This window comes from Schistocerca nitens, chromosome 6 (genome assembly GCF_023898315.1).
Source record: "Schistocerca nitens isolate TAMUIC-IGC-003100 chromosome 6, iqSchNite1.1, whole genome shotgun sequence".
Lineage (NCBI taxonomy): Eukaryota > Metazoa > Arthropoda > Insecta > Orthoptera > Acrididae > Schistocerca > Schistocerca nitens.
The window spans coordinates 77,829,845-77,852,394 of record NC_064619.1 but is presented as its reverse complement, the minus strand read 5'-3'; the positions used below and the strand labels follow the sequence as shown (position 1 = coordinate 77,852,394).

The 22,550-nt window shown below is 42.2% G+C and overlaps 1 protein-coding gene across 1 annotated transcript in view; it reads right to left on the bottom strand.

Moving 5' to 3' along the window:
- The window catches only part of LOC126263235 (general odorant-binding protein 70-like), a 146,159-nt gene extending 124,632 nt beyond the window's left edge, over positions 1 to 21,527 (bottom strand). Inside the window, exons 1-2 of the mRNA XM_049960318.1 lie at positions 21,500 to 21,527; positions 11,215 to 11,393 (exon numbers count right to left, since the gene is read on the bottom strand). Coding sequence (XP_049816275.1) covers positions 11,215 to 11,393; positions 21,500 to 21,527 — 207 coding nt within the window. The remainder of the gene's footprint in view (positions 1 to 11,214; positions 11,394 to 21,499) is intronic.
- Between the last annotated feature and the right edge of the window lie 1,023 nt (positions 21,528 to 22,550).

The window sequence follows — 22,550 nt, the reverse complement described above, 5'->3', positions numbered from 1 at the left end:
AGACACTTTTAATTCAAATAATAGTTTTTGAGCATAAAGTGTCAATGGAGAGACAAGCAAAGAAAAATACGCAGCAAAAGTGAGTTTAACGGCAAACTTAAAAATCACGAGAGCCAATTTTCTGTACTCGTTGACTATGTTCGTTTCTTTCGCGGTGTTAATAAAAAGAAGGCTATGAGAAATCTGATCCGCGAATTTGTTCCATAGTTACATATCCTTTGCAGTTAAATAAATCAGGGGGAAATATATCAATGATAAGATACTCCCGCTGTATTGCCGTAGTGTGTGTGAGTTAGGAAGAACTACAAAATACTTTTAATAGATCGAACAGTTTTTGAACACAGAATATGAATGAAGAGAAAATTGAAGAGAGATGCGAAGCAAAAGTGAGATTAACGACAAACTTAACATCAAAAGAGAGGACTATGTAGTGCACAAAGTGACGGCATTCTGCTATCTTGAAAGGAAAATAACTGACGATCGAAGAAATGAGCACATAAGAAGCAAAGTAGGCAATGCGCACAGTAGATGGGTGCACACAAGAACTGCCACATTTTATACTTCCACTCTTACTACTGGTTTTCGATGAGATTAAGTTTTAGATCACTTTATGTAAACCATTGAATTTCTGGCATGCATCCGCGTAAATATTATTTCTTCCACTCACATTTCGGCCCCATAGCGTCCGACCATCCTCAGAGTGAGTCCGAAAGTCATCTTACTACATGTAGGGAAGCGTACTTCGCCTAGAACTATTATTTCGCCCCTGTCATGTCCTTTTCCCTGGATGAAACGTGTAAAGAACAACTAGCGACAAAGAGCCGCATGAGTTCTAATTTCTCCCATTTTCTCGTCACGGACTTTTCTGGAGACGTGTATGGTAGAAAGTAATGCGTTACACGGCCTTTTCGTGGAACGTCTGCACTCGGAATATCAACATTAAATCTGTTCATGATGCATAATGCCTCTCTCGCAGCGTCTACCAACAGAGTGTCTTAAGGACTTCACGAAGTTCCGCCCTTACTAAACAATGTTTGACGAAGTATATCGCTCTCCGAAGCAGCTCATCATGTCTATTGATGCAACTTGGTACGGGTCCCCAGCAGATGAGCTGTTCTCAAAGCTGGGATTCACAAATCTCATGTAAACTACTTCGTTTCTGGATAAGCTACATTTCATTTCGACGCTTCCTTTGAATTTCAGGTTGGCATCTGACTTTCCTAGAAATAGTTTTAGGAAGTCATTCTGCTTCAGTTCGTTCCGGACGCATGCTTACAGTATTGTAGGATTGTTACTGTTTCCATTGATTTATCAACAATAGCGAAACCGAACGGTCATGGACCCATTCGACTATTTATACGCAGCACGTCATATTTATTGGAGTTGAGCGTCAACAGACAATTGCTGCACCGGTCTCGGATTCTCACAGGTCTTCCTGCTTCTGGCTATGGTCTTCTAGTGCCAATATTTTTATAGACAATTGTATCTGCCGCGTCCATTCGACACATTGACTCCGAACGCAATTTTCAAATCAGGTATTCATTTAAGGGGGGGTAGAACGTCTAACAGGCCGACTTGGAGCAGGAGAGGCACCACAGGACATTTTAATTTCCGCTGTCTATACTTTTACAAATAAATTCCTAAGACTTTGTCAGCATGACCAGGAAGGATTCAGAATTTACACTCCTAGCAGTGGAAGATCAAAAACATAACAATTTTTTTCTTACATGTAAAATTTCACCATTTTTTCACTTGTTGTTGGCTGCATTTGTTGCTGTAGATACACTTTTATTCATAAACAAGAGAAATTCTTCAATGAATTTTGCACGGCATATAAATCATACATACAGGTGTGCGAAACTCTAGAATTTATCTAGAATCTATTAAAAACTGTTGTCAAAATTGAGATAATTAAGTATAAAATTTGAGTTCTTATAAACATTAAGTTTAAAATATAACAGTTCATTCATTTTTTCATAAATTAAATAAATTCTGGAGTTTCATACGCCTGTAACTATGGTTTGTATTATGTGTGAAAGTCGTCGAAGAATCTCTCTTACTTATGGAGAAATGTGTACTTATAGTGTGAATCCTGAATCCTTCCTAGTCATGCTGACAATGAATTTATTTATAAAAGTGTAACCAGTGGAAATTAAAATGTCCTGTGGTGCCTCTCCTGCTTCACATCGGCTCGTTTGACGTCCTATCCCACCTTAAGGATATGCTGTTTGGCATGAGCACTAAAGTGCGCGTCATTTATGTTGGCGGCCGAGTTTAGGTTCGTTCTGCGCATCTGACGTGAAAAAATACAGTCAGCCAATGAACAGAGAACGACGTTGCCAGATCTCGACTGCAGAGCAGAGCAGGGACCAGTGTCTTCAGTTTTAGAAACGTTCAGTCATAAATAAAGTAATAGAACAAAAGCAATGTCTTGATAGCAGACTTTGTTTTATAGAAAGTTTGGAAAAACCATTCTTTATACCAATTGCTTTATTTTCTATTTTTTAATTAAACCAAACAAGCAATAAGACTCCTAATTCAGGCGATAGCAAGGAAAGGTGTTTGTATCAATTTCACGAACCGCTTTTTCGCAATAAAGAACAGCAGTAATTGTTTATTTCCTATTGTACTTCGACGAAGTGCGAGTAATTCATAGGCATACCAACAGTGTTTTTCAGAATTTTGCGTGACCTGTTAGAGTCCTTATGGAGACACAGAGCACTATGAGCTTCGCTAGCGTAATGGTTAAGGGGTTGGGTGAGTAAGCGAAAAGTAAAGAGTTCAAACCTTGTGCGATGCTAAATATTTTCTTTATTTAAAAACAATATCGAAGTGTCTTACTTCACGAATTTTATTCGTTTGAATGCAATTTTTTGAAATTTCTAGTGCTTTGTCTCTTCATTAACCCTTTCGCTGCTGCAGTCACGTGCTCCCCGGGGCACAGCTCGCCTGTGCAGACACATGTTGTTCCCACTGCTTTGACACACTTATCATTCGATTTCACAAAAACTATTTGGCCCAAAAATTACATTTTTACACATCTTCTTGACTGATACTTTCCCCCCATAAATGACTTAATATTGTTTCGATGCTCAACCCAGTTATTGTGCAGCACTAAATGTAGAAAACCATTGCACGAAATTTTGAAGAGTTTGCAGAGGTAAAAGTCCATAGCGTATACTTTCCGTATGGTCGATTTTAGTTGCCACAATGTTGAGAATGAAATGTGGACAAGGTACCTAAATTTCATACAAAATTTACTGTATAACAATATCTCATTTAATGTAAGTACCACATAGGTGTCGTATGTAAAATTGAGAAATATTCCGTCTTTTGCGACTGTAATAAAAGTTTTATTTACACCGGGCGCGTTTGACTTTATTTTAAAGCACTTTAATCAGTCAAAGGAAGTGGGGGGAAGGTATCAGTCAAGAAGATGTGTAAAAATCAAATTTTTGGGCCAAATAGTTTTTGTGGAATCGAATGATAAGTGTGTCAAAGCAGTCGGAAACACCATGTGTCAGCACACGCGAGCAGTGCAGTGACAAAATCGCGCACAGCGCGGAATGCGGGGAGCACGTCTCTGTAGCAGTGAAAGGGTTAATGCGGCCGTGGTGGCTTAACTTCATAAACTGCGCGCTCCCCCCTAAACGTAAGCTTGCGAACTATGCTATACTATGGCGCTGCTTCTCTTGGGGCGTGCGTCGTGTGCAACTGGCAACGCAGCAATCTCCCGCGTCTGGGCGGGCACGCGCGAGCCGCCATGATAAAAGAATTCAACTATAGTTATTTTTAATATGTTTACCGAAGGAAACGAGAGCTTTTTTTCTTTCTTTTATCTATCTTTCTCGGCGACTGTCCGTTTCTTTCAGACACAATTCGGACCCAGTCATCCACCTAACAAAGGGAAGCAGTCTATACGGTCACCCGCAGAGCAGTTGTTAATGCAGTCGTTCACATCCACTCGAGTGGGTGACGATGTGGTTGCACTGTCCTGCTCGCCAGCGTGGATCCACAGAAAAACATCACTACTTGGAAATCTGACTGTCGTAAACGCTGAGATTAGGTCACCGCAGTCTACGAATGTTGTTCAAATTATGATTGTGGGAAACAAGAAGTGGATACAAATTACACACCGAGTACAGCCGACCGTAAAGTGGGACAGTCGTTAAGGAAGAGAGATGTAACACAAGGAGAAACAAGTTTTTGTAACTCCTCGAGAGTCAGCTGTTTTGACATTCGCGGCAGGTAATTACGGAGCGGGTGTCTGTGTTGAACAGTGCCTATTGTTCTCTCAAGTGCTCTTTTCCTTCGTAACATTTGCTTGTAAACCGCAAAGTGAACCATTGCGATTAGTCTCGAGTTTTTCTAGCACTATTTATGCACTTTCACTATCGTTTTGGTGTTTGAAGTGAGAATGTAGTAACAATTTGATCTCGGTTCGAACATTCTCTATAAAGGCACAGTACGTTTCTCATCAGGTTTATTCCATAGAAGTCAGCGTTAACGTGAACTTTGAAGAAATCACTTCTTTCGACAGGAAGCTTTAGACAACACTAACTGGTCACGGAACTCAAACACAATACATATTCCGTAGTTGTGGTTTCTGAGACCGAGTAAGACAGAGCGTATGAAAATGTTATGGAATCATTAATATTAGATTTAGTTAATTTCTCACACTTACAGAGATTTCAAGCTCTCTTTGGGATGCTGTAGAAAAATGCAGGTGCTTACCGATTCACAAACCCAAGGCTTAGAAATTGTTTCGTCTTTACCTCTCTCAGATACACTGTGCGTTTAACGATCTCATTTTGTTTTGGCTATCGGAAGGAGAGTTGCTGAAATAGCGGCTGAGAGACAATGTTATCACAGTCGATTTTCTCAGTCATTCATAGGTTTTCACTACGAAATTGTGTGTCAGTCATAGATGTCCCATTTTTTGCACCCTTTTGCGAAAATTAACCGGAATAATTGCAACTCTGTTCCTGGCACTGGACTTCAGATTCTTCAGCATGAGTTCCTTCACTGAATGTCCATTCTGAAGTAACAAAAATTAATTGACGGCAGTTCAAGAAACTGGTAAGTTTGCAGTGCTTTTAGAAGCTAGATGTGGCATCTGACTTAATGATAAGTGCAACAATAATCTGCTGGCAAATCGCAGTATTGCTCAGCTTTAGGAAAAACTATGTTGGGCTACCATACTTTTATTATTTGGTGCTCAGCAGACGGTGACCAACTGCTGATAAAATCTCCCAGTTTTTTCTACATTGGCAGCTGTCAGTGTTCTCTCTGATTAGTGAAAACTTCCGACTTACTGATAGCTATGGGCATCTAGTTCAGTACAGGGACCGCCGTTCGAGACATATGATATTCCTAATGAACGTAAATCCTTGAGCATATTCATGGATTAGAACGTCAGAAACAAAATTAAGTGCCTGTCAGGGACCTTAGATGTTCTCTGAGTCGGTTACAGAGCTGCGTTTCCTTATGCACTAAGTTATCGCGTAATGATCTTATCTCGACATTTGTTTAATTCGCGAACGCTATCATGAAAGTGAATACATTGTGACTCGCTACCCGCTCAGACGAGACAGACGATGATATCTCGGTCGTTCAGCTATTCGCCGTTTACTGAGTTCATCGCTTTAAACACTTTCTTCCTCAGAAAAAAATACAACTGCGTGGTGAGTATTATGATTATTCCATCAGAATGAATTGCGCGGCTCGTGGTCTTGCGGTAGCGTTCTCCCTTCCCGCGCACGGGGTCCCTGGTTCGATTCCCGGCGAGGTCAGGGATTTTCTCTGCCTCGAGATGACTCGGTGTTGTGTGTCTTTCATCATCATTTCATCCTTATTCACTCTCAAGTCGCCGTAGTGGCGTTTAAGAACTTGTGGAGCGGCGGCCGAACCGCCCCGCGAGGGGTCTCCCGGCCACCAATGCCATACGCTCATCATCATCATCACCGGAATGAAATTGAGCGAAAATGCAGTTGGATATGGAAAGTGTTGACAGAGAGTGGGAGAATGTCGAGGTGAACGGCGCACAATACTAACAGAGAGAGAGGGTCATGCGCGCCGAGAGCAACCGGTTCGTGGCCCGTTTAGCACACACTCAGCAGCTTCTTACTGGGTCAGTGCTAACCAGGCTTACGACAAGGGGTTTCAGCGGAAGTGCAGAGGCCCTTTACTCGTTAGACGCAGAAGTCTACATACAGAGTGTCTTTCTTGAATGGGATCTTTCAGAATCACTGCGAACCAAAGAAATATTTCTCCGTTTGCACTACACGTGTTTCCAATATTGTAATCGGCATTCGGGAGACTGTTCTGGGTGTGGTTTCACTGAAATGAATGGTCCTAATCGGACTGATACAAAGTCTGCAATACATTTTAAAAAATGTGATAGTATTGGTTGAAATCTGGCTAAAGAATTATGATCGTGTGTACAACTGGTATGAATTTAGGAAACTGTAAGCAATCTATGTTCAATCTGTAATGGTTTTCCGTACCACACATACCAGATTTTAAGATTTAATATTGGGTAAGAGTTATATTAAGAAAGCAATGCCCGTACGAAGCGAACGTCGAAAGTAGTAAATGGTACAGCAGTCAGTTTCAGATTATATTTATCGCATATCACGTTTTCTGTCACTGTGCTGTTCAGTAAATGTAAGTTAAAACCCGAAAATCACTTTTATATGCACGTAGTTCCGACTGGACCGAGATGGTAAACTCAACTTTCGACTGGATTCTTCATGTCAGAGGTTCAGTTGGTCAACTTAACCTCAAACATGAATGGTCCAGTTGGGAGTATGTGGCACAACTGTTTCCTTGTGGAATCAAATCTTATAAGAATGTGGAAGGTCCAAAACCAAAACTGATACGAGGCGATGAATGTGTGGCATTCAAGAGGTTTTTTTTAAATTAATGGCAATGCGGACATTTATTTCTGACAGAAAAAAAGGCCAGTAAAAATGTTGGATTACGTTAACACAACATTATGTAAGTCTGGTTAGATACAAGAAGGTTAACAGAAATATTCTAAATTTTTAACAGTCATTTGAGGGGTAAGTTACGTCTCGGAGCAGTTTCGGTGATACAACGGTAGAATAACACTAAGATTCTTGGAGATTATGCACACAAATGCAAAAACTAGTCGCGCTAAACTGTTACATGGCAACTATTTTTATTGATTGAACTGTTCGGTTAGTTTTGAAAAGAATGTTTCGTATTATACTATATTTTCATGTTTCCATTGACTTCAGATCGTCCAAACTGTTACTGAATTTCAGTTTCCTTTTTCAGCCCACAACTCGTTTGAGTGTGCAGAGTGACTGAGAAAGATTTTAGATTTGGTCGTTTCAGCTTGCGCGGTTGATGAAAATTTCGCTATATGTTACTATTGTACCGCTCTCAGTTCTTCCTTTTGGATTTCAGTACAAATAGATTTATTAAAATTAAATTCTAATGTAAGAACCTTTTAATGGAGACATTTATACTGAATAATTCTGAAACGAAAAGTTTCGCTATTCGAGAGGTATCTGTGCAGCTTTTCGGAAACTAGATAGCGAAAACTGAATGTTTTTTCAGATTAAAACGTTTTGCTAATGAAATTTTCACGGGTTATGGGCCGAGTAGCAGCGTGTCGGGAATCAAAATTTTAACGAGTTTATTACTCGCCCTTAAACGAAGACGAGAGTGAAACACGTAGAAATGTTTATTCAAGACGAAGTTACTACTTCACCGACAAACGCAGATTTCATCAGTGAAATTCGCAGTCATTGCCGAATGAAAATATTTTGTTATAATGGAAATAGCGTGAACAAATACACCCATCTCGTGATTGCAGTTCCAACGATGGAATTTTTTGTATAAATATTCCAGTTAACTCGTTCTCGTACTGTTTGTTTTATCACATGATGTGTACGCATGAATTTATTTTCGAACAGTTTTGTGCAGCCAACCGAGTGCAGTATTGTAGTAGGGAGTACAAATAACGTCAACGGGCCTTTAAAGAAAATGTTTTCCCTTTAGTCATTTTGACGAGAATTTCTGATCACAGCACTGAAGCAGAGGGAGGCAGAATGGATGAGATATGACTGTACATTGAAAAGTACCCCGATTCTTTTTCTGTTGATCCTAACCATTTTCTGGTACTTATTGCAGATTCCATACCTGACAATAGGTTTTACTTATCAAAACAGGAAAGTTGGGCCCGACTTAGACTCCGCGTTGGGGACAATTATGTATATAAACTCCTGGAAATGGAAAAAAGAACACATTGACACCGGTGTGTCAGACCCACCATACCTGCTCCGGACACTGCGAGAGGGCTGTACAAGCAATGATCACACGCACGGCACAGCGGACACACCAGGAACTGCGGTGTTGGCCGTCGAATGGCGCTAGCTGCGCAGCATTTGTGCACCGCCGCCGTCAGTGTCAGCCAGTTTGCCGTGACATACGGAGCTCCATCGCAGTCTTTAACACTGGTAGCATGCCGCGACAGCGTGGACGTGAACCGTATGTGCAGTTGACGGACTTTGAGCGAGGGCGTATAGTGGGCATGCGGGAGGCCGGGTGGACGTACCGCCGAATTGCTCAACACGTGGGGCGTGAGGTCTCCACAGTACATCGATGTTGCCGCCAGTGGTCGGCGGAAGGTGCACGTGCCCATCGACCTGGGACCGGACCGCAGCGACGCACGGATGCACGCCAAGACCGTAGGATCGTACGCAGTGCCGTAGAGGACCGCACCGCCACTTCCCAGCAAATTAGGGACACTGTTGCTCCTGGGGTATCGGCGAGGACCATTCGCAACCGTCTCCATGAAGCTGGGCTACGGTCCCGCACACCGTTAGGCCGTCTTCCGCTCACGCCCCAACATCGTGCAGCCCGCCTCCAGTGGTGTCGCGACAGGCGTGAATGGAGGGACGAATGGAGACGTGTCGTCTTCAGCGATGAGAGTCGCTTCTGCCTTGGTGCCAATGATGGTCGTATGCGTGTTTGGCGCCGTGCAGGTGAGCGCCACAATCAGGACTGCATACGACCGAGGCACACAGGGCCAACACCCGGCATCATGGTGTGGGGAGCGATCTCCTACACTGGCCGTACACCACTGGTGATCGTCGAGGGGACAGTGAATAGTGCACGATACATCCAAACCGTCATCGAACCCATCGTTCTACCATTCCTAGACCGGCAAGGGAACTTGCTGTTCCAACAGGACAATGCACGTCCGCATGTATCCCGTGCCACCCAACGTGCTCTAGAAGGTGTAAGTCAACTACCCTGGCCAGCAAGATCTCCGGATCTGTCCCCCATTGAGCATGTTTGTGACTGGATGAAGCGTCGTCTCACGCGGTCTGCACGTCCAGCACGAACGCTGGTCCAACTGAGGCGCCAGGTGGTAATGGCACGGCAAGCCGTTCCACAGGACTACATCCAGCATCTCTACGATCGTCTCCATGGGAGAATAGCAGCCTGCATTGCTGCGAAAGGTGGATATACACTGTACTAGTGCCGACATTGTGCATGCTCTGTTGCCTGTGTCTATGTGCCTGTGGTTCTGTCAGTGTGATCATGTGATGTATCTGACCCCAGGAATGTGTCAATAAAGTTTCCCCTTCCTGGGACAATGAATTCACGGTGTTCTTATTTCAATTTCCAGGAGTGTATATTATTTCTAACAGGAGTTTGCTTGTATGAGCACTATGATGTTCCAACCAGTGGTAGCCATGGCTGCTACATGTACAAACATTCAAATCTGCAACGAAAAACAATGCTAATAATTTGAATATTCCTCAAACAGAGGGTCGGGCAAATAAAAGTGACTCAGAGAACAGGGTTCCAGGATGCAGTGAAACACAGCAGGGGAAAGGAGATACAGTACTAACATGACAACAGCAGATGTTGAAAGTGACCACCATTCATCTCTTGGCAGTTTTGGGCCCTGGCCAGAAAGTTGCTGAAGGCGGATCGAAACTGGACTGCTCGAATTGCTGCAGGATTCGTCCGAAATGTTCTGCCGCAGTTCATGAAGACTATGACGGTTGTTGAGATACATCCTCCACCTGAGGGCATCCCACACGGAGTAATCGCACACTGACAGGTGACCTGAGCGGCCAGCTAGGACCGCGATCAGACTGACCTCTGATATAACTCTCTCAGGAGTGAAGATTGTACAAATGCGCTCCAAGGCTCGGCCGGCTGTGTGGGCAGTTGCTACATCCTGTTGAAAGTACCTATACGCCTTTTCCTCCGCCGTTAGTGCCACCACAAATTCGTGTTCACTCGTATACCACTCGCCCAGGCCACTTTTATTTGCCCCGCCCTGCATAAAACGTGAAATACATGATATTCTTGGATGTGTATGGAAAACCACTCAAGCCAAGGTTCAGAATGTCTGATAGTTATTTCTGCGTGACATTTATAATACTCTAATCAACATGTTGGTGGTCATTTTCTTAATATGTGGCTTTCCTTGTACAAATAAATAATTAGAGACCCTACGCTCTTCCCCGTAACTGGGAAACCATGTGTCTGTACTCTTGATCGTAAATATCCGATTTGGCATTGTTCTGAAATAGTATATTGTATTGTAACCGGGGACCTAGAAACGACGGAGAGGCTCCGTCCCCGCCGCAGCCGCAGTGGTCCATAACCCCACGACGACTACCGCAGTCCACTTCACCCCTCCGCCGCCCCACACCGAAACCAGGGCTATTGTCCGGTTGTGCTCCCGGTGGACCCCCCAGGGAACGTCTCACAGCAGACGAGTGTAACCATTATGTTTGCGTGGTAGAGTAATGGTGGTGTACGCATACGTGGAGAACTTGTTTGCGTAGCAATCGCCGACATAGTGTAACTGAGGCTGAATAAAGGGAACCAGCCCGCATTCGCCGAGGCAGATGGAAAACCGCCTAAAAACCATCCACAGACTGGCCGGTTCACCGGACCTCGACACAAATCCGCCGGGTGGATTCGTGCCGGGTACCGGCCCTCCTTCTCTCCCGGAAAGCCGTGCGTTAGACCGCACGGCCAATCGAGCGTTCATCAGAACCTGAGATGGATATCATTGCAGGTTTTACAAGTCCAACGACCCAGTGCTGCATCAGGTAACGAGAGACTCGTTACTTCAGTTTTAATGTTTGCGAACAGAGCATTCGGCGCAGCTAAGGCGGTGAATGCCCTCCGTGGTGAGTGGTGGCACCTTACCTGCAGCACCGCGGCGGCAGAGGCGAGGCAGAGCGCCAAGACGAAGACGAGCTGCTGGGCCTGCATGCTGCACCGGACTGTGGCGCGGACGGCTGCGGCTGCAGCGGAGCGCGCCAGCAAGTAGGCCAGTGGCTGGAGGGGAGTCGCGCTGGAGGGGCAGCCAGACTCCGGAGACCCAGCTGCGTAACAAGGCAGGCAGCTGTCTGCCGTCTCCCTCCCACTTAGTACTCGGTTACACTACACATTCTGTAACTTGCTGGGTAAACGAGTCGTCTGTAGGTTAGAGAAGCACGTGCTCTCCGCAGTTCCCCAGGGGTCAGTCTTCGGTGCACTGCTTTTTCTCTGTATGAGTTATGTCATCTCCGTCTACCACTTATATGTTGACGACTTCGAGTTGTATCTAAGCCCATGCATCAGTTCATCGTGTCTGGTACGAACAACGACCATTCCGCGTTATGGCGACGGGCACAAAACCTGGCTCTTGAGCTAAACCCCAAAACTCTGTATATTCATCTTTTTAGAGATGGTTGCTGGACTCAGCTGTTCGATACAAGATGTTAAATGAAACACCTTTCAGCAGTCCAGTTTCCAACCTTATTTTATTTGGCAACCAGTTTCAGCGTGTTACTACACCATCTTCAGGCCCCTGACCGACGTGTTGGAAGAGTCTTCCTCAGTGATGATGGTTGATGTGATCGCTATACCAAAAATCTAGTAATACAGTATTGCTGACCCCTGTTTTAATCACAACAGATGTGTAATCTTCCAACACGTCCGTCAGGGGCCTGAAGATGGCGTAGTAACACGCCTAAAAAGGTTGCCAAATAAAATAAGGTTGGAAACTGGACTGATGAAAGGTGTTTGATTTGACATCCTAAACCCCAAGAAGTCAAAGGTAGATCATAGGGCGTTGCAGTTTGGAACCGCGCGACCGCTACGGTCGCAGGTTCGAATCCTGTCTCGGACATGGATGTATCTGAGGTTCTTAGGCTAGTTAGGTTTAAGTAGTTCTACGTTCTAGGGCCTGATGACCTCAGAAGTTAAGTCCCATAGTGCTCAGAGCCATTTGAACCATGTTTGTAGATCAGAGGGTATTTTTGTGAAACAGTTTGTCCAAAACTGCTTAATGCTCCATCAAAAATCAGTGGAGAATATCGGTATAATATTGCATGAGCGTAAGGATAAGAAACCCGTCCGGTTAGCCGTGTGGTCTATCGCATGGCTTTCCGGGCGGGAAGGAGCGCCTGGTCCCCGGCACGAATCCGCCCTTCGGATTTGTGTCGAGGTCCAGTGAACCGGCCAGTCTGTGGAGGGTTTTTAGGCGGTTTTCCATCTGCCTCGGCGAATGCGGGCTGGTTCAGCTTGTTCCGCCTCAGTTATGTCGGCGATTACTGCGCAAACAAGTTCTCCACGTACGCGTACACCACCATTACTCTACCACGCAAACATAGGGGCTACACTCGTCTGGTGTGAGACGTTCCCTGGGGGGCCCAACGGGGGCCGAACCGCACAATAACCCTGGCTTCGGTGTGGGGCGGCTGAGGGGTGAAGTGGACTGCGGTAGTCGTCGTGTGGTTGTTGACCACTGCGGCTGTGGTGGGGACGGAGCCTGTCCGTCGTTTCTAGGTCCCCGGTTAACATGCAATACAATACAATACAAGGATAAGAAACAGCAAACTGGTACAGCATGCAGAAAATCTCTCTTGCGTTTATACAATAAAAATTTTGAAAATATTCACTGGTGAATCAAACCACTATGAGAATCCGGTTAACGGGATGAAATAGGTTCGCAGGAGAGCTCCTTTAAAGTTTGGATGGTAGAAGAAGAGGTACTGGAAGAAGTAAAGCTGTGAGGTCGGGACGTGACTCGTGCTTGGGTAGCTCAGATGGTGGAGCACTTGCCTGCGAAAGGCAAAGGTCCCGAGTTCGAGTCTCGGCCCGGCACACAGTTTTAATCTGCCAGGAAGTTTTCACAACAGCGCACACTCCGCTGCAGAGTGAAAATCTCATTGTGGTTAACGGGTGAAACGTCCCCTTTTTAAAAATTTATATACGACTGTGCTTAAACTGACACAATATTTTTAGCGCAACGCAATCTGACTTTCAAAAATCCCTACAAAAAAATGGCCCTGACTAACATTAACCTATACCTTTCACAAATCACTTACCTCACAAAAATCTGCGTTACTCGAACTACTGCAATACAACGAGCGCCACTACTGCCAGCTAAATAAAAGATTCAAACTACGGAAGGCACTAACTACTGATAGGCATAGTTATCAAATGAAAGATTTTGATAGAGAACAAACAATGTATTTACCTTAATAGTCATCAAAAGTCATAATATATATAGGAGTTCATAACATCCATTCTTACAAATATCGAAACTGCTGGCGGCTCACCTCCAACTGCGCAACGCTACGCGCTGTTAACATCCAGCTGCCGCTGCCCAACACTACAATGGCAGACAACAATGCAAACTAGCCACAGACTGCACACAGCAGAACCAGTGATTTTCATACAGAGCGCTACGTAACGTTGCCAATAAGAAAACATAAACAGCCTACTTACATAGCCCCCATGCTCCACACAAAAAAATTTTACAAATTGTTTTGGGCACTGGCCAATACAGATTTGAAAAAATTTTTCATAATTACAGTAAGAAAGATATCAAATGCACACACTTCTTGATAACTGTCCTGATCATTCATCACAGTAACATTGCAGTGTTTTTCTCAAAGTCTGAGCAGTAAAAGAAAATGCACACGGAAGTAGTGGATTTCCATGCAATCTTGAAGAAGTAGTGTTGTCCTGCCAACGGAAAGACAGTGCTGACTCTTGACATGCAGACAGGTATTGGTCCACAACAGAGCAAACCCACAGCAGAGTTAGTCGAAATTTTGAAGAGTATTGGTAGGTAGGTCATCACAGAGCAGACCCACTGCAGTCCTGGTAGAGATTACGGTATTGGTGGGCCACCAGAGGCGCAGACCCACTGCAGTCCTTGTAGAAATAATGGTACTGGTGAGTCAGCAAAGACGCAGACCCACTGTAGTCCTTGCAGAAATAATGGTATTGGTGGGTCATCAAAGGTGCAGACCCACTGTAGTCCTTGTAGAGACGGCCAGCAGCCATCTGTTGCAAATGTGCAGGTGCACAATCACCATCGAAGAGTCTTGTGGACAATATAGCAAGTCCATAAACCACCACTTGCGCACTCACAAAGTTTTTTAATTGTCCTTAAAACCAGCAATGCTGTTATCCAGTCCCTTGCTGAATTATTAACACACGTGCAAACACTATCAGTCCCTACTTCACACATATTGTCCATATATTATGACCAACAGAAACGTGTGCAGTGAAATGATACTTAATGTGATGAACTGGTGTCAATTACAATTTTATAACATAAGAATACAATTACAAAGGTACAAAATACATCATTAAAGAACATAACAATACAGATAACATTCGTAGTACAGGCTTTACAAAAGAATCGAAATAACATATACATCAGTGTTACAGGAATTATGACATAAGTGAATACATAAAAGATCAGAATAATTATTGAAACATCAACTTCACACATGAGCATTAAAACAGAACAGAATTAATAGTGTCTAAACATCTTTACAAAGTAAATAACATATTATTAGAAAAATTCTACAACATAAATCTTATTAGCTAAACACTTAAAGACAGGAAAAAGACAAATACACAATGGTACATACACACATAGCAAAATAATATAAAAGGAAAGACATGGTTCGTTTTCAGTGTGACATTGGTACTGCAGTCCAACCCAAAACTTCATTCCATAGATCTTTCGGCTTATTTCAACATTTGTTTCCACCAAAAAAATCCTGTCCAAGCATGCTTTCTGTATTTATGTGTTCACATATTTCTTACCTCATTATTTATTTTCCATTATCTTACATCATTTACTTCCAAGAAAATCCTACCTAAACTTGTTGTCTCTAAAACCTACTTTTTTGTTCATATCCTCTTTCAAAATACTTTGTTGGGTAAACCGTATTCTTATAGCTTCTCAATGCATTTCTCCCAATTCATCACAACTCGTTCTCTTATATAGCCTACCCCATTTTAAGCTAACTTAAATCTACTGAGCTCAGATATATATACTAAGGGACGAGGCAATGCAGCAGCACAAAACAATTAACACAAACATCAATGACAAAAACGTCAAATTGGCAAAGCAATTGCAATATTACAACTAATATAAGGCACTGTGCAGCAAACAAGACAAATAAATGCGTAGTAAAACTGGCTTAACAGCGTAATACAAAGTCAAATTCAGTAACATTATGCCTGGCAAACAGCAGCAGAAAATGAAATAACTTATATCTAAACATGAGATAGCTCAAGCAAAAAAAAAAAATTACACTAAAGTAATCAATGCAGACAAGGGAAATGTATATTTACATCGTAATGTCTATGTAATTAAAGTGGTGCACCACAAAAACTAATTCTACAAAAAATTACCAAGTACTTGAAAAGAAAATTATATATGCAGTTACTGTTATTAGTCCCTTCTTATTGTTCTTTCCATTCCAAGAGCTCCATTTTCGAAGAATGTGGATCATAAAGCAATTATTTAATAGATCTGTTGACAGAAAGTGTTCACATTAGCAAATGCATTTAATTTTATTTTATAAAACCAATGTTGCAACACAGCTGGAAAACAGATATCAAATGAAATAAGCAATTACGCAAACCAAATCATAAAAATATCGTTCAATAGTCATGTGGTATTTCATAAGTTAGTAGAAATTCTCTCAATTCTCGAAAGACAGTAGTCATATACAGGTGTATAGACATAAAAATATTTCATTAGGCATTTCAGTAAATATCATAAATTAAGAGTTCCACAGTATAATCATCTGTTTTCAAGTTTGAGCGTGTCGTATTTGCGATGCTTTCTACAAAGGAATGTCAATAGCGAGGATAATGGCCTCCCTTTTTTTCACCTAATGGCTTTCTTTTGTCAGACGACTATCTCTCAGCTGGGCGCCCAAAACGCATTACGTCACGGTCACTTACCTTTCTTACTGAAATATTTACGACTGCAGTTTCCGCTACAGTGGCAGTCTCATATAAAAAAAATTCACAGGTTGAGAATTTGGTTACAAATGTGTAGAAACAAAATCCTATTGATATAACTGTCCAAAAAATTTTCGTCGGCATTGTGATACATTCACGCATTTACACACATTTCATAACTCTTAAAGTACGATTCTTGGTTTCCAACATCCTTTTTCACAACTCAGAGTCCCTAACCACTATTCATTACTCCTTACCTTATTACACATATACATATTCGTCGACACTTCTTCAATATTTCATCATAAGAAATGCGTAGCATAATCAAATTCCTCATATACGGTAGCATCATCTTATTGATCATAAACATATCTCAACAGCATAATACACATCGTCATCGCAATAATATCATAACATCTCAGTCAATTCGCAAAATCGTCATAGCTTCCTCCAATAATTTCAAAACCTAAAAAAAATTCTCTGCTCATTTCAATAGTGTCATCTACCTCAAACGTACTTTAAAAATCATGATCCCATACCAAATACATCATTCAAAGCTCTCATAGTATCATAATGGTTCCGAAAAATACGTATGAAGGGTTCACACAGTACGCACAAATCAATTTCATAAGTGTGAAGTTACCCAACTGTGTAATTGCGTAAACATGTGTCACTGATGTAATAAAAAAAAGTTTGTTTCTCTGTTAAATGATCAGATAGCTGTGTAATTTGTGTGTTAGAGAAATATGGTACCGATGTGTAAAGTTGTATAAGCAATACCATATTAGCTAGGGCTCCTTGTGCTTGCCAAACACATGGTACACAAAGTAGGTGTGTACCCCCTGAGGATTAATGTAATTATACCCTCAGGTGTTACAGATTAAAGCAATGGAATGAAATGTATCACGGAAAACCTTTGTATCATTGTACTTCAAATGTCTTTAAAAATAAATGATTTAAGTACAAAATTAATCACTCAAATACGTGTCCTGTAGCGCTAAATGTGTGTCTTGCTGTAAGATAATCTCTGTGGAAGTGTCGTAGTTATCGTCCTCCGAAAGCTATGTTCTGCAGAAGCCAATGTACTTACCTCATGATAAACGAAAGTGAAATGCTTTGCGTATGGATACCGTAGTTATTACGTACCCTACCGTGATCAAGAAAGCACTATAATGTAACGTATTGTTGTGCTACGGAAAAGGCTGTCTCATTGTAGCTATACCACAAAAGTTACTACTAAAACATGTTTTACTTTCCAGAATAATACAGAAAAACTGTGCAGAAATAAAAACAGAAACACTGCAAAAGCAACATTGCATATTGTCACTCATTAGTAGCGTCGTGATAAAATCGTGTAGCTGTCACCTAAACTAACCACTGTGTCATCTGGTATCTCACAGAAAGTACTTTAAATCCAGAATGAATTTTCAAGTAAACCAAAATGTTGCATTAAAATCTCATTAGCAGTACTGGTAAATGTTCTAAGTATGTGAGCCTTATAGTCGTTAAGTGATCGTGCAACTAACAAGCAAGAATGTACACACACAGTAACACTGTGTCATCTGTTCACTATAACAATGCACTCGTAACTACTGTCTAAATATGTATCCTAGGTTCTAGACTGGATAGTTAACTTCAAACACTGTTGCATGTTAACAGTTTCTAAGTCTAACAATGCATACTAGAAATGTGAAGTGAAGAGTTTTATGGCAAAGTCAAAGTTAAAAAACAGATTATCTTTCAATGAACGGTTTTACATGAGAAATGTGGTGGAAACCTTTACTCTTCCTAGTACACAGAGTTTCAACTTCAACGCAATTATCGTGCGGTATACGTCGGTAAAGAATACTGGAATTTTTCTCAAGGTTAGCGTCTATGTTATTTTTTCTCTGAGCCAGCCAGCGCACGCGGCTGCCTGCGGTGTGAGTCATTGTCTGTCTCTTTGTTGGCGCGCGCCGTTATTGGGATTAGGAGACCGAACTTCTACAAATTCACCTTGCCGAGAAGGCCCTGCCCTGTCTGAAGCTCGCCAGTTCTGATGCAATTCAGCTCTGTCGTTACGATCACATCGTCTGTCGTCATGTCGGTAGATTCCATAGTTTCTTTCTTGCCGGTCACGTGGTGGGGAATTTCTTCCTGAATCGTAACTGCGCGCTGAACTGTTGCGTCTGAAGTTATTCTGTCACCCTTGATAATAATTGTTTGTGTTCCCATATTGTCTGTTTCTATGGTAATCTCTGTCATATTCATTCCTACGGAAATGCGATCTTTCTCTGTAACTATTATTACTCTGCCAGTGGTTGTCATATGGGTGGTGTCTGTTTTGGTCACGATTTGCGTTGTAAGAATAGACTTGTCGCGTCCAGTTATTGTTTCTGTCGTCACGGAATTGTGACGGATGTAACCTGTAGTGACTGTTTTCCTGTTTTCTCATCCCGCGACTGTCTGTGTCAATTTCTAATTCTTGTAAGAGTCCGTGAAAAGCTTCAACGTCGTCTTTGCAACGTCCTGCCAAAATAATATGTCGTAAATGTTCAGGCAATTTGATTACGCAAATGCGGATGAGTTCTGATGGGCTGTATGGGTATGACAGGTACTGATTCTTGTGCAACATGTCTTCAAAATATTTCACAAGACTGGAAAATTCAGATTGTTCGAAATGTTTCATCATTATGATGCTATGTTTTACTCGGTCTTGTGTAGCTTGAGACCAATATGCTGAGAGGAAGGCATGATAAAAACCTCCTTCACTGTGACAATCGTGAATGACCGATCGCATTCTTACAGCTGGTTCATTCTCCAAGTAGCCACACATAAATTCTAACCTGTGCTCCAATGACCAGTTGGGAGGAAAACAATGAGAGAATTGATAGAGCCACGCTTGTGGATGAATGTCGTTGCCAGAATTCTTAAACGTTTTGAATTTACGTGTAGTAATGAACAGCTTATAGTCAAAATCATCATGTCGGCGAGTCGCATGTCGGTCATTGTTACGTCGTGTCGGCGGTTCAATCTCAAAATTCGGTGTACCTTGCCAATTTCTTTCATAATTTCCGCAGTGTCCTGTGTTATTATTTTGTGGTTGTTCCGTATTTCTAAGTCCCTCTTCCCATATTGGGGCGCGAGTGTCCTCTGAAATACGTAATTCTTGTATTACCTGTGTCAGCTGATCTTGTACTTCCCGGATTTCTCTTTTGTACTGTGTATTGATTTGATTTTGATTTTGTTTGAATTTTCTAATTTGTTCGCACTCTTCTGTGTCATTAAAGACTACCGGTTTTGTGTCATTCAGATTGTCATCTACATTCGTAGATAAATTATTTAGCTGATCCGAAAGTTCAACTACTTTCTCTGATAATGAACTAATTTCCTCCATGTGTCTTTCTGAACCAATTTTCAGAGTATCTACTGTGTCCTTTAAGTTTTCCTGAGTTTTTGAAAGTTGCGTAAACAAATCGGTAGATGCAACTGAGTCAATTTTAGCTTGTAAGGTCTCATGATTTTCATGAACAATAGTTTGCAGTTCTTTTATGGCTGCTTCGTGATTCTGTAATGCATTTTCATGCCGCGAAAAAATAGGTTGAAAATGCTCACAAATTTGTGTTTTTACGTCATTACAGACTTTTTGACATTACGATTCAATGTTATGTAACTCAGTAGTTAAATCTTCACGTGTTTGTTCAAGCGTGGTGTCTAACTTTTGAAGATTTTGTTCCATTGTGTCTAACTTTTGAAGATTTTGTTCCATTGTGTCTAACTTTTTAAGATTTTGATCCACTGTGTCTAACTGTTGCTGTGTTTGTCTCTGGTGTTATTCCATTGTGTCTAACTTTTGAAGATTTTGTTCAATTGTGTCTAACTGTTGCTGTGTTTGTCTCTGGTGTTGTTCCATTGTGTCTAACTTTTGAAGCTGTTGTCCCATTTGTTGCATTAATTGTAATAACAATGCATTGGTGTCTGAAGCATGTTCCTCAGTGCTTTTCGGCAGTGAATTTGCACCGGCAACATTCACAATTTGACAAGCAGAAAATGTGTCTTGACTTATTTGAGAAAACGGCGAGGACCCAAAACCTGAATCCACAGTATTTGCGAGATTGTGTCCTGTCATTTCGGATTCCTGAGGCGAGCTGTTGCCGATCGATCGATCGATAATGCTTCCCTGTTCACTAATTGTTTCACTGTCTACGCCATTATTTGCCGCTCGCTCCATTTCCCTATGCACAATTACCAAATTACTACTTTGAACATTAGTTAATTCATTACACGGTGGCGCTAACACACTGCTTTCGTCTTCACTGTCATTTCTCAGTTTACTTTGGAGCTTAGTATTACGTTTTTCACACACCATTATTGTCACAATATTTCACACGACAACACAGAAAAGCACAATCTGAAGAGCAAAAATAAGAGAACACATTAACATAGTACTGAAAATAATATCTAGTTAATTGCAGCTGCGAAATACTTGGTGCAAATCTACATGCGTGCCACACCTGTTTTACTGTACAACAATGAAAGACTGCAACTACAAAGGAAATTCTCTCTATAATTACGCGCTAACAATAAACAATAGCTACACTAATTACACAAACCACAAGAAAAAAATCAGAAGATTCCAGTGGGGTATCCTAGGCTAAGGGTCGACATATGAAACGTCCCCTTTTTAAAAATTTATATACGACTGTGCTTAAACTGACACAATATTTTTAGCGCAACGCAATCTGACTTTCAAAAATCCCTACAAAAAATGGCCCTGACTAACATTAACCTATACCTTTCACAAATCACTTACCTCACAAAAATCTTCGTTACTCGAACTACTGCAATACTACGAGCGCCACAACTGCCAGCTAAATAAAAGATTCAAACTACGGAAGGCACTAACTACTGATAGGCATAGTTAGCAAATGAAAGATTTTGATAGAGAACAAACAATGTATTTACCTTAATAGTCATCAAAAGTCATAATATATATAGGAGTTCATAACATCCATTCTTACAAATATCGAAACTGCGCCATTTCTCTCCCCACATCCACCACTACTGGCGGCTCACCTCCAACTGCGCAACGCTACGCGCTGTTAACATCCAGCTGCCGCTGCCCAACACTACAATGGCAGACAACAATGCAAACTAGCCACAGACTGCACACAGCACAGCCAGTGATTTTCATACAGAGCGCTACGTAACGTTGCCAATAAGAAAACATAAGCAGCCTACTTACACGGGATGTTGGTGCAGCGACTCTCCATGGCGTGAGTTCGACAAATCCTTGGAATATTTCTAGAGATAAGTGGCACCAAATATCTACGCACAGTCCATTTAGTTTCCATAAATTACCGACAAGCAGCCTGTAGGCACGGAGCTGGCGCCAGATAGTGTGCCACATGGTCACTTCCTGAATTTAAGGTCACTACCGCGCTTCTAAAACCCTTCTAGCGCGGTTCTGCCTTTGTGAAACTGGCAGTTGCTCTACTGGTCAAGAATTCGTGCATGATGGTATGCAGGTGGTCCACATTACTGTTCACAAAGTCAACAGCATTTACTGTGTCCTCGATTACTACCACAGGCTCCATGGAAGCCCGAGTGAATGATCCTCACAGTATAATACTGTGACACAGCGCATATTTTCGAGCACCCGTTCGCCCGGATCACGGGACGTTCGGATACGTGAGCTGACCTGTCGTAAAAGGTAACAGTATTCAATTCAGTCGACGAGGCGAGGCGTAACCGCTGATCAAAGATCCATTCTCCTTGATCCCGTGGTCACTTAAGTAGTAACTGATAATGTCGTCGGGCCAGCACGTAAACATTCAGGGGTCGTCTGTTATGTATTTCCAGGTGCAACAATATGTGCTGAACGGTGTGCTTCGAAACACTCGCTACTGCACCAGCACTGTATGCTGTCGTCAGATCTGCCACACATCTACACCTATCCCGCTTCACAGGACGGCCATACATCCACACTCCACGTTTTGTGCTGGGGGAGTTGACGTCCAACATCTTGTCGCCTATTCGTCATTTCCATATCCTCCAACGCCTTCCCTTACATAAGTACGACACTAGCACGCGAAGCAGCGGCCAGCTTTGTCGTTTCCTATATGCTCGTTCCCAGGCGCCAGACCACAACACTCTGCCTTCCGTCAAAGTCGTTTACGTCAGTGGATTTCCCTATTTACATCCCACACAGTTGCTACGATAATTACCTATTCTTCTCTGCTCTGCTTGCGTACTTCCCTTAGTGCATCACGTGCTATCAGCGCTCTCAGTTGGAA